The sequence below is a fragment of the Cricetulus griseus genome (genome assembly GCF_003668045.3).
Source record: "Cricetulus griseus strain 17A/GY chromosome 1 unlocalized genomic scaffold, alternate assembly CriGri-PICRH-1.0 chr1_0, whole genome shotgun sequence".
NCBI lineage: Eukaryota > Metazoa > Chordata > Mammalia > Rodentia > Cricetidae > Cricetulus > Cricetulus griseus.
In genome coordinates, this window is record NW_023276806.1 from 213,834,910 (window position 1) to 213,848,062 (window position 13,153).

At 37.8% G+C, this 13,153-nt stretch overlaps 1 protein-coding gene across 7 annotated transcripts in view; it reads right to left on the bottom strand.

Moving 5' to 3' along the window:
- Positions 1–6,349: 6,349 nt before the first annotated feature.
- Positions 6,350–13,153, bottom strand: part of Phf14 (PHD finger protein 14) — a 133,091-nt gene continuing 126,287 nt past the window's right edge. For 6 of the 7 annotated variants that reach the window (XR_004771561.1, XR_004771559.1, XR_003479966.2 and 3 more), the window contains 2 exons: positions 6,639–6,672; positions 6,350–6,555 (listed from right to left, as the gene is read on the bottom strand). Coding sequence is in view for 2 of the 7 variants with exons in the window: in XM_027389919.2 (XP_027245720.1) it covers positions 6,664–6,672 (9 nt within the window). In the remaining 5 variants the exon portion in view is untranslated. The remainder of the gene's footprint in view (positions 6,556–6,638; positions 6,673–13,153) is intronic. The other variant, XM_027389917.2, reaches the window with a different exon arrangement.

A 13,153-nucleotide genomic window follows, 5' to 3' on the forward strand; every position in this document is an offset into this window, starting at 1 on the left:
GAGAAACCCACAGAAACAACTGATCTGACCTAATGAGAACACAGAAACCCCAGTCTTAAAGCCGGGCAACCAGCATTGGACCGAACCGACCGAACCAAGCCCTCTGAATGTGGGTGCCAGCTAGGAAGCCTAGGCAGTCTATGGGACCTCTAACAGTGTTTATCCCTAGTGGAAAATAGACTTTGGGAGCCCATTCCCTATGGAGGGATAGTATTGCAGTCCAGATACACGAAAGAGGGCCTAGGCCCTCCCCCAAATGATGTGGCAGACTTTGATGATACCCCATGGAAGGCCTCACTATCCTTGCGGAGTTGGGGGGTGGGTTGGGGGATCGGTGGGGGACATGGGAGGATGAGGTGAGGGAATGGGGGGTTTGATAGCTAAAATAAGATTGCTTCTAAAAGAAAAAAAAAAGAAAAAGAAGGCTACCACAGTCAGGCTTACTGGGCCATCTGGCTGGATCCAATTATCTATTTGTTTCTAGAAGTTGGATCATTTGATAGTCTGTGGCTTGAACATCACAAATATGAAAATGGTGGTTTTATTTCACTCTACTGACAACAGCAGCGGAAGCAGTGTCTTATTTTCTAGAGTGAGCGATTTAGCATGCTGTAGGTGTAAATGGAAGATGTAAAAGTGACAAAAGCAACCTTGTAAACATTAATGTGATGTTGGCTGTGTTATTATCAGCCTAATGAAATCTTGGGCACACAGGAACACATAGGTGTCATGCTGGGAAACCAATGATCTAGCTCTCATCTTGTCTGCAGGCAAAATATATCTCATCAAAGCTATAAATTTCACGAGTGTGCTCCCAAATTTAAAGCCCTTAAGGAGAATGGATTTTATGGCTCAATAGTTTTAAAGGGTTATTCTTATTTGGCTTTGTAACTAGGAAATTAAGAGTTTTCTAAAACAAATCAGAATTATATACCATGGTTGCTTGTGTTTTCACACTGTTGCTTTAACTGCTTAACTTCCTTTCCAGATAACAAAGCCAAGGACACCACATCAAATTCACCATGGGAAGACATTTATTACCTGCCATGATTGCTCAGGATAGTCTGAAACGGAGAAGAATTTGCTCATCCATGGCTATGTAAAAAAGGTAATGGAAAACGGAGTAGTTTTCTAATCAACTCTCACAATTGAGAGTGAAGCTTATTTAGTCTGGTATCAGGAGGAAGTTGCCCTAGTCCCAAGCAGTATCAGAACTCAATCAACAGAAACCTGCACAGGCCTTAGGAACCATGGACACAGGAAAAGTGTCAAATCAAATTAATTTATTGCTTCTTTGTCAAAAGGTTTTGCAATATATTTGATGTAGCCATGTGAAACTTTTAAGGAAATAGTCTTCTGTTTGAGAGTTGTTTGCATCCAATTTGAAAAAGCAAACATTTGTTGCAACTGGAAAAAAACATGACAAATTATATTGTACGTGGGAAAATACAGATATAGTCAATGCTTTCGTTTAGAGGAAAACAACTGGTGACTTTTGCAAAAGAATGTACAACCCAAATGAATAATATCATCACATTTTTAAAGGTATTAGAAAAGAACTACCACCCCCACTCCCATATCATCTAGATGCTCAGAAAGCTATCAAGGGAAGTCACTGCCCTCTGGAGAGCATGCCATATTTCCTATGATGTCACAGATATTTCAATATCAAGTCACAGGTCCACATGTCTGCTATTTGTTCATTTATATTTTCTAACCCCTAGAAAAATAGATAGCATTTAAGGAAATGCAGAGTCATATTTAAATAAAAAATAAAATAGAATATGCAGTCATTAAAATGCTTTGACTCAGTAGATTGTTTTCAAATAAACTACATCACCACTTTTTGAATGTTAAAAGTTGTGGGTCCTTTGTGTATTGTTTAGATTTTTACTTAACCTTTCATAGTAGCTATGAAGTGATTTTTAAAACTATGGTTACAGCTGTAAGAATTAGACCCTAAGTTTGTGAGCTGCATTACACAGGTAAAAGGAGTGACTAGGTTTTAGTGCATACAAGTTTGGGCTTTACGCTTTTTGACTAATTCATACACAGATTTCTCCTAAGTGAAATTTAAGGACTTTTACTCTAACGTTCACTAACTATCCTAAAGTAATGAGTACATACTGCTTACAAGTGCTTTTTAAACTTTATGTTGGTGTATGCCTGAGTTGGTTCTCTCTTTCCATAATGTGGCTCCTAGAGATCAAACTCAGGTTGTCCGGCTTGACAGTAAATACTCCTTTTCATTGTAACACTTTGATGGCCCAGGGAAAGACTTTTTTACAGGGACAGCACAAAGAATTTTGAATAAAGATATCACTTAAATAGAAATACTTCATGGACCCACAGAATGGCTCTCACCATGTTTCTCACACTAACAGATCATTGTATAAAAGCAGGCATCAAAAGATGACAACATCCAAAAATTGAATCAACTATTTGCTGATTTCTTGGAATGTCACAGACAAACAATAGGTATTTTCATACTTAGTACATTACACATGGGATTCTATTCTGGAGCATAAAGACTGGCATAGTTATGCCATTTCCTCTAAACCACTTAAATAAAAGTCAAATAATGAATAAAAGTTGCCCCGGAGAGAAGGCTCTAAGGTTAAGAGTATACACTGTTCTTGCAGATAATTTGATAATTTGATTCCTAGTGCCCACTTGTCTTTTCTCAATTGTATGTAACTCTGGCTCCATGGGATCTGGCCTCTCTCTGGATCCAAAGACTCCGTGCACTCACACACACACGTATCCACACACAGACATGGTTAAAAAGGATAAAAACAAATCTAAAAATAATGTATAAAAATCCTTAGAAGTTGGTGCTGAGCGTTACAGGCGAGCTACAAGAGAAATGTTGATGGAAAGAAGTGCGGTATTAGTGGCTATTGTGCAAAGACTCTGATATTTGGGGGTAAGACTTTGTGTGTTTAAACTCTTGCTGTTAAATGCAAAGTGCGTAGCTTTGGTTCACTTAGTTCCGTTAAGCCTCATGTTGAAATGGGAAAACAGCAGCATCAATCTCATATTCCCAGGCACAGCTGACTGCCTAATCCCAAATCCTATACTGTGCCTGCTAGGGTACGTAAGACCTACCATTTCTTCTTTCAAAATGACAGCCAAGCATGGTGGCACACCCCCAACACTCCAGAGAGAGACAGGAAGATCTCTGTAAATTCAAGGCCAGCCTGGTATATACATTGTAAATTACAGGACAGCCAGTATTACATAGAGACCCCATTTCAAAACAAAACAAAAAAAAACAGTGATAATATTGATAAAACACCAATGTGTAAATATGGGTATTCTGAAATAGATCCACATAGGAAAAAAATGTCTCAGTCATTTTGACATTGCTTACTTCAAACCCCCTGTGCAGACTCTGAACTGCTTTCTCAGTCTTTCCTTTGGCAGTCTAGAATTCACCCAGGGAGCCTGCTTGGTAAGTCTTAGTTGCTTTTCTGATTTCCAGTCAGATTGGAGGCTAGCCTTCAATGAATTTCTTGTTTTATTCACTTGCAGTCTCTCTCCATTTCAGCTAACTGTATCACAGCTGCCAGCACATTCCACTGTCCCACATTTACTGTGCTTGTCAGATGCATGTGATAAAATAGGACTCTGGGGAAAATACACCGGTTCTGTTCTCAGAGAGAGGGCACTGTCTGCTAGCATTCTCTTACGAGCCTCCCGGAGGTCTGCCGTTATTTATTTATTTATTTATTTATTTATTTAGGTTTTTCAAGACAGGGTTTCTCTGTGCAGCTTTGGAGCCTATCCTGGCACTCGCTCTGAAGACCAGGCTGGCCTCGAACTCAGAGATCCGCCTGCCTCTGCCTCCTGAGTGCTGGGATTAAAGGCGTGCGCCTCCAATGCCCAGCCATGCCCCTTATTTTAAGCAACTCTACCTTCAATAATCAAACAAAGACATATGCCAGAAATACATGGTTCTGTAAACTACAACTAGATCCACTCCTCCTGCTGGAGTTGGCAAATAACCACTCAGAAATTGGAGTCAGGGAGGAAAATATGTCTTGAAAATACTAATAAAAATATGGATTAGATATGATATAGTTTGGGAGACTGTTAAGCCAAACACACACAGAAATAGCTGAGAAAAGTTTGTATGGACAGATAAGTAGGTTCTTTTTTTTTAAAACTATTTTTTAAATAGATGTATGTTTGTGTGTGTGTACATAAACTGAAGCACCTGCAAAGGCCAAAAGTGTTGGATCCCTCTGGGGCTGGCATTATATGCAGCTGGAAGCCTTTTGACTTCAGCGCTGGGAACCAAACTCCAGTCTTCTATAAAAGTAAGCATTCATAACCATCGAGTCATCTTTCCAGCCCCCTTATTAAATATTTTATGAATTAAAAATAATAGTACTATCTCTACTACTAAGAATCGATACAGTATTTTCATCCCCTCTGCAAATCTAGAGTGTCACGTGACAAGCTAATACAGTAGTATTTCCTGTGACATTGGCTGGTTTTCCATGTTCCCATGCATGAACAGTTTTTTTTTATGATTTTTAATTATGTTGTAGTTTTATTGTCAATTTAACACAAACCTGGACTCACCTGGAAAGAGAGAACCCTAAGTAAATGCACAAATCATACTGGCATGTGGTCATATCTGTGACAGCTACTTTAACTGAGAGTGGAGGATTCAGCCCATCTTGGGTGGCACCATCCCTAGGCAATTGGGCCTAGGAAGGGTAAGACAGTTAGCTGAGAATAAGCTAGACAAGCAAGCTAGTAAGCTATGTTCTTCCATGTCGGCTTCTCATTCAGGACTTATCTGTCCTGGCTTTACTCAATCATGGACTAAGACCTGGAAGTATAAGCTGAAGTGAACCCTTTCCTCTCCAAAGTTATATTAGGTATGGTGATTATCACAGGAACAGAAAAGCAAACCAGAGCCCTGGGTTTTCTTTACACTGAGAATTGGAATTTTGGTAAGGCCCATTTTGGAGAGGACAACAGAATACAGTAAAAGAAGTAACACCCTCAGACCTTTCTTTTTGGCCACTAGATATGTTACTACTTAGGTTAAAGGCAAAAGAAAATCCTCTCCTTGTATTTTGGACAATTTTTTCCTTTTAAAAGCCTAGATACCCCTCAACTGAAGAATGGATACAGAAAATGTGGTACATTTACACAATGGAGTACTACTCAGCAGAAAAAAAAACAATGGCATCTTGAAATTTGCAGGAAAATGGATGGAACTCAAAGAAACCATTCTGAGCGAGGTAACCCAATCACAAAAAGACAAACATGATATACACTCACTCATATGTGGACCTGCTTTATGATACATAGTAGTGACTGTGCTTTATCAGAGCTGTTTTTAATGATGTTGCTCAGAATGGTTTCCTTCCAGATGATGATTGAGAAGCTAATTTAAAAAAAAAAAAAATGGTGCCAGGTACCACAAGAGTAACAGAACTGTGCTGTTTTTCTGGGATTTTGTTTTTTACTTTTCTTTTTTTTTTAAATGGAGAGTGCTGGATATCTCTACAATTTTGTTGAAATGACTGCAGAACCTGGAAAAGCTGTTGCTGCTATTGATGCATAACATACTGCCATTATTGGTCTTTTTATATAAATATAAATATATATATACATATGTAATTTGAATTTTTGGAAACTTTAGATGTGCTGTCAACTTTGGAAAAAAGTACCCCAGTTTACCGTGTTGAGTTGGCATTGTACAAAAATTAACAGCCATATTGGTCTAGAAATGTTGAACTTAATTTTTTTCTATTTGTACAGGGGTAACGCACTGTATGAAATATGTAAGGTCTTCAAAAAAAAAAAAAAAAAAAGAAGGGATTTTGAGAGTCCATCCCATGTGAAGGGATGCTTTCTTGACCTGGACACATGGGGAAGAGCCTAGGCCTGGCCCAGGATGATGTGGTAGACTTTGGGGAGCCCCTTTTGAGGGCCTGGGGAGTGGAGGGGCGATGGCTAGGGGCAGGTGGGATGTTGGGGGGAAGGGGAAGGAAAGGGAGAAGGGATTGACATCTGAAGCAAGCTTGTTCCTAATTTGAACTAATAAAATAAAATTAAAAAAAAAAAAAGCATTTCAAAGGCTGGTACAGTGGCACAAATTAGTCCCAGCAATGGAGGCAGATCTCTGTGAGTTTGAGGAGAGCCTGGTCTACATAGGGAGTTCCGGGCCCACAAGGGTACACAGTGAGATCATGTCTTAAAAGAACAAAAACTGAAACAAAAACCAAACCCACCATCACCAACAAAACAAAAACCAAAAGATACTATGAGTGGTTGACTATTAAATCAAAGTTGAATTGTTTAAGAAAGAAGTATAAATTCCAAATACAAGTTCCTATTTCAAGGACTTTATTGAGAAGAGTTTTGCAAATTAGATTTTACAGTAACACTTTACAAACTAGAAATGTTAGTTGCCTCAACCATGAATTGTAAACGCTCCAGAACAACAGAGAATCTTCATTTCTTGGGATTTTTCTGCTCCACGCTAAGCTCCTGAGAGGCATTTTTTCTTTCAGCTTCATTTTCATCTTCCTGCAAAATAAATTTTAGCAAACATGAAATTTTAAATTTCAGAGAACACTTCAACCCAACAAACACATTTAACAGTGTCTTACCAGTAAACAACGTGGCTGTTCTGATTCAGGAACCCTTAAGGAAAAGATTACATATCTGGAGTTATAAAGTTACTAACATTTAATAACAGTACATAGTATTTTCTTCTAATATTGATAAAAAACTTACTATCTGTCTTTAAAAGCCACCACTTTTATCACAGCTTTCAGCATTACTTTCTGAACACCTGCTACTGAACAGTGCTCTCTGTGGTCAGAGAACCAGATAGCTTTACTTTGCTCTTTGATAAAAAACAATAAATTTAACTTCTAAGACACTTTATGTGCTCCGGCATGGCATTTTGGTCTCATCTAGCATACTTTCTTGACAGGTCTGTCAATTTTCCAATTACTTGTACCACCATATGTTATCTGAAGATCAGTCAGTTCTAAAATAGGAAACATGGGCATGCCATGCTGTAGACCGCTCACAATCTTCTACAGCTTCGATTCTAAGAGGTGGCCTCATAATTCACATCAGTTTCCCATGGTACATGGTGGATAATGAAGTGACATCATAATGTCTGCTACCACAGGAATGAAATGTATCCTGTGCTTAATATTAAATGGTGACCTTCAAAGTGTAAGTAATAAGAGTCTGGAAAATATTTCATGTTATAATTGGTAACCTATCTTATTATACACATTCCTACAACAATATCCAAGTACCAAGCCATTTTGCTTTCTTGTTACTTTGGATTTATCACATATGATCTTTCATTTTTCTTAACTGAAATAGAGGCACCACATAAGCTATTACTGAGTTAATTAAAACAGAACCAGAAATTCTCAAGTATCTTTAAAGTTAGTACTAAAAATATCACCCCCTACCTCTGTATTTTAGAAAATCAAATTTAAAGCAAATCAAATAACTTTTGAGTTCTGCTTAGTGTCAAGGTATGTGCAATTACTTTCTATGGGCAAAACAAAAACAAACAACAATAACAACAAAACTCTAAAATCAGTGAAGTGAAGAAAGAGTCCTTTATGTTTTATCTCTAACCTCCAGAGCATTAATGGTTTAGATTCTGTCAACATCAGGAAAGTAGAGAAATTATCAATATTACCAACCATTCTGAAGCATTACAGACACATGAGACACCAGAGATGGGATTTTAATGTCATCTTGGTAATGCAACTTTGTATATTTTCCAACAACTACTACTACTAGTATATATCATTTACTTTTGCCCCAACTTATCTAATAAGTAGGTATTTTCCTTCAACCAACACCTGAGTAAATAGGTAACTGCTTTCTTTAGGTAAGAGTTGCTTGCTATCCATTCAAAATTAAATCTTAATTCTCTACCTTCCACTGTCTTCTTCTAGTGAGACACTGTCAGTGGGCACAATCTGTTGCTAAAGAGGGTGTGTTGGTTTGAATGCCAATGGTCCCCACAGGCTTTGTGTGTGTGAAAATACTTTGTCCCTGTTGGAATTGTTTGGGAAAGATTGGGAAGTGTGGTAGTGCTGGAAGTGTGTCACTGGGGGTAGCTTTGTGGTTTCGAAAGCCTAGCCCTATCTCCAGTGTGCCCTTTGCCTCTTGCGTGTGGACCAAGATGTGAGCTCTCAGCTGTTCCTGCCACCACACGTCTGCTCTGCTACCACGTGTTCTAACGGTCTGAAACTGGAAGCCCAATTAAACCTGTTATAAGTGGCCTTGATCATAGTGTTTTATCACAGCAACAGAAATGCAGCTAAGACAGTGGCAAAGCATTTGGTTAGGCAGCACCAAATTTGTCCCAGGATGGTTTGCAAAGCAGGGCTTCTTCTTCTTTATATTACATTCCTACAATCTAAATGGGTACAGTTAGCATAAAACTGGAGCCTAATCAATCTTTTCTGAATTTTAAGAAGTATCGGAGTCTAAAAATAAGGTTTTTGGAAACTAGCACATACTTTAAAAAGGCATACTGTCATTCCTTACTCTGCAGTCACACTTCCAGCAATCTTGATTTACAGTAACAAAGATGATAACAAAGGAAAGCAAAAATGCATGAAGCAGTATGTGTCAAAACAGACATACATTTTCGACTGATTTACTTTATTCTTATAATCATGAGTTTCCTGCATGTATGTATGTGTATGCATTCATTGCTATGCGCATGGAGGACAGAAGAGGTTGGTAACTCTCCCAAGACAGGAACTTCAGATGGTTGTGAACCATCATGCAAGTGCTGACAAGTGCTGGGTCCTCGGCAAGAACAACAGATGTTCTCCATCACTGAGCCATCTCCCCAGCCCCCAGTACAGTCATTTTACACTCTGACCTTAAGTCATGGGAAACAAATGAAGCCTTTATTATCTGAACATCTACTAAGTTTACAGACCAATAGGATTTCCTAGTTAATAAACTGTATCGAACCTTAACATTACTCTTAACTCAAAACAGACATGGAAGGGGGCTCTAGAGGTGGCTCATCAGTTAAGAACACTGGATGCTCTTTCAGAATACCCAGGATCAATTTCCCTGCACCCTCATGAAGGCTCACAACCAACTGGAATGCCTCTGGTCTCACGTGAGTGAGAGAGAGAGAGAGAGAGAGAGGGGGGGGGGCAGGCAAAAAAACCTAAGTATACACACACAAAAAAATTAAAATATAGATGTAGAGATAAGGTAATAAGCCTGGGAAGCCTGAGATCCAAGTATATATTTTGCTTTTGTGTTTAATGAGTAGAAACGACAGGGGAATTCTGTTAAGTAAAATAAAAGTTTGCATTTCCACTAAGTTACAAATGGTTTAATATATGTAACACCTAACAGAAGCAAATCTGCAACTTAACACATTAATACAACAGCAGTCTTCTTTGATTGACTTTTCCTAAACAGGAAGCATGGTTACAAAGTCAGGTGTCTTCTAACACTGCCTTCTCATAGGACAGATACACAACTGTCTCATCCTTTTCTTTATTCTAAAGACTTGTCTTTAAAATTTTGCCTTTTTGTGTTTTAAAACACCTATATAACCATTACAAGTGTATCTACTTGTTATTTCGTATCACTGTATCTGTGACTTAGGTGTAGCAAAGGATCATGGAGGGGAGGAAAAGACATGTCTAACTTCTGGGATGTAACACTGAAATTGCTATAGTACAACAGTATAAAAGTAATAGTAATAGATTTTACTTTAAACAAAATCATTCCAGCTTGATCCCGTAAAGCTCTGATGAGACTGCCCTTCGGAAGTGTACATGTTTAACTGTAGGCCAATTTTATAAGAACTCCATATACAGCTCAAGATTTACAAAATCATTCACTATCATTAACAAGTAAGTGCACAGCAAGTGAAACAGCAAAGAAAGGAAGGCTTTCAGCAGCATTTCCTTACTACCCGATAGCAAACGCAAGCAGACATTGCCTCTCATGGCAGGGGTTTCACTTTGCTGAGCTAAGACATCTGCTTGTTTCCCAGGGAAAGAAGACCCCTGCTACACGGATCGTTCTCTTAGTGACAGTCCTGACAAGTTTGACATTTGTTTCGTGAAGGATCTCTGAATCAACTGTCAAGAAAACATACCCTTTGGGGGTACTGGCAAGCAAAAGGCGTGTTCTTAATGTTTAAGCTTGTTTTTCAAACTCCAGAAAACATATTGATTTCAATAACCTCTTAGCTCTTTTAATCAGATGTGGGATTTTGAAAGTGTATAGTCATTTGACAGTAACACCCTAATATCAAATGACTAAATATGTTTCCTTGGCCTTATTTTTTTCTTGTTTTGTTTTTGCTTTTACTGGCAGGATGAGAAGGAGGGGAGCCATCACTTCCAGGCACACAGGGGACATGTAATCATGGTCTAACACTCTGTCTGGGTGGCAGAGAATGAAGAATTATTGTGAAAGAGAAGTGAGCATAAACCCTTGTCATGTTTGTCAAAGAGAAATCCTTACTACTTACTGCATAGCACTTGCAAGATTTCCTTCAAATGGTATTTAGCTTTGTGCTCATGATTTGGAATGGAGACTCCTTCTTATTTCCCCTTACTAACAAAGAAGTTTTTGGTTTGTTAATAGTTCAAATAGTTCAAGACTTGATGTTAATTCATAAACCTACCCACCTTCTTTTCTTTTCTTTTCTCTTACAAGGAAACCAACTCCAAGCAATGGCAAATTATTTTAACATTGGAAGATTTCACTGCTCAGGTAGTTTGTGGACTCAAGTTATAGTTTACAAATAAAGACGTTAGGCTTACCTTATAAACTGGCATGTTTTAAAGTATTTCTTTTAAAAGTAAGATTATAAAGAGGCAGGCACACAATTTCCTTGTTGTTCCTTTCTGTAAGTTTATAGCCAAAGCCCCAGTAAATACATTAGCCACATGGTCAAGATCAAGATCACCCTAGTATCACTACACCAACGTGATGCACTAAAAAGGAGCATCACCTCCAGCCTGTAGTGTCTGACCAGAGTAAAGCACCCAACATATATTCTAGAAAACAACTGAACAGTAGTCTGCAAAACTGCCAAGGTCAGGGATGACAAAACATGGAACGATCACAATTATAGAAGCCTAAGGTCTCATGATTACTTAATGTAGCATGTAATACTGGAACATAAAAAGACCATGGGGAAAACTGGAAACATACCATAGGGTCATTAATAAAATCATCCGATGTTACCTTTTGAATTCTGGAAAGGGTACAGTGGTTACACAAGATAGAAACAGTGCAGTCAACTGGACAAAGAGAGCTAGGAACGGTCTGTCCTGTTATCTGTAAACTTAAAATGTTTTGAAATAAAAATGCTTAAATATTTGGGGAGCCCCTGTCGAGGGTCCTACCCAGCCTGGGGAGTGAAGAGTGGATGGGGTGGAGGGCAGGTGGAAGGTTGGGGTGGAGGGCTGGGGGAAGGGGAGGGACAGGGAGAAGGGACTGACATGTGAAGCAAGCTTGTTCTTAATTTGAATAAAGAAAATTACAAAAAATTAAATCAATGGCTATTTGTTCTAAATCATAATATTAACTTAGTGTTTTAAATAAAAGTAAAGTATATAAAATATATGGGAAAGACTTTTATAAGGAAAACAAAACACCTTTATACTTAAAAAAGTTAAAAAGTAACTTTTCTTTCTATGGCTCTACATAAAATTCCTTTGCTAAGCTCCATGCCATTGTTTTATTTTATTGCCTGTGGGATTCTATGTTTTCTTACACATCTACGATGAGTAGAGGTTACTTTCCTAAGTAGGAAACATGTCTTTACCAAGTCCTTTTATAGTTTGACCATACAAACTATTTCTAGAAATAAGTGAGAAATTAGAGAGCTGTTTACAGCAAGAGTGAAATCAGTCGCTTTTACTTTCCCAACCATGCTATTCACAGAGATGATGCTTGAGGCTAACTGCAGTTAACCAAAGTGAGGTACAGATAAGCACTAACTGGGAATGTTTCTCTTTTCTTAAAAGGAAAAGATTTTTATGTAACATTCCTTTTACTAATCAGAGAAGGAATAGTTATTGAAGTTGGATTTAAATTTACAGTCACAAACATGGATATGTTTTAATAATATTCGTCTTTAAAAGTAAGTTGTGTATCTTTTAAAGACACACTATTCTAAAAGTCTGCAGTCAGCTGGAAGAAAATTCAGCCTCTCTCAGAGATAAGACTCCTTACTGCTCAATGCAGAGTAGTCAAGCTTGAAAACATACACACAAACAAAAACAGACTATGCAGGTTATATTTATGCATATTTGTGCATACATATATACAGATATGTGTGTGTATGTGTAACAATAATAACAAACAAATCATCTTGAGAGTAGGGGGTTATGGCAGGGGTTACAAAGAAGGTGGCTAGGAGGGGAGAAAATGATGTAATTCTATTTCAATTAAAACATATTTTTAAAAAGGTTATAGTCACACAAGAGATGAAGAATGACAATACATCTACATTGCTTCAAACTGCACTCAGACACCACATTCTTTAACTATTATTACTGTGTTTTTGTATGATTGTGTGGGGGCACCCATTAGTTTTAACTTTCAACAGTATTTAAGACCATGCTTTACTATAGCCAACATGCTAGTGCTGCACAATGAGGAAAAATGTATCTTAATAACTGGAAAAATACTGATGATAATGAAAATGTATTGGGCAAAATGAACACACTGCATACTTCAGACTAACATTAATTGGAGTTTTTAATGCTTCACAATTCCACCATAATTCTTTAAATGGTGCATTTACTTCATAGTAATAAACACTTGGGTCATTAAGTAAAGTGTAAAACGTGTGTGATGGGCTACATTTAACAACCTTTGGCCCCTTTCTGTACTTCTGCATTCAGTTTTCCAATGCACTGAGGAAGTAATTGAGGATTCTAATTACATTTCCTGACTTTGCATATTTGGGATTCTTATTTCATTCCATACAAAAGGCAATTAATCTGCCATTTTACAACTGATTTCCAATTTTAGTGGGCCATGGTAGACACTGAAATGAACTTACAAGAAACGCTTAATTAAATTTACTGTAAAAAGTATATGGATTTTCCTTACGACAGAGTTGCATACTTAATTA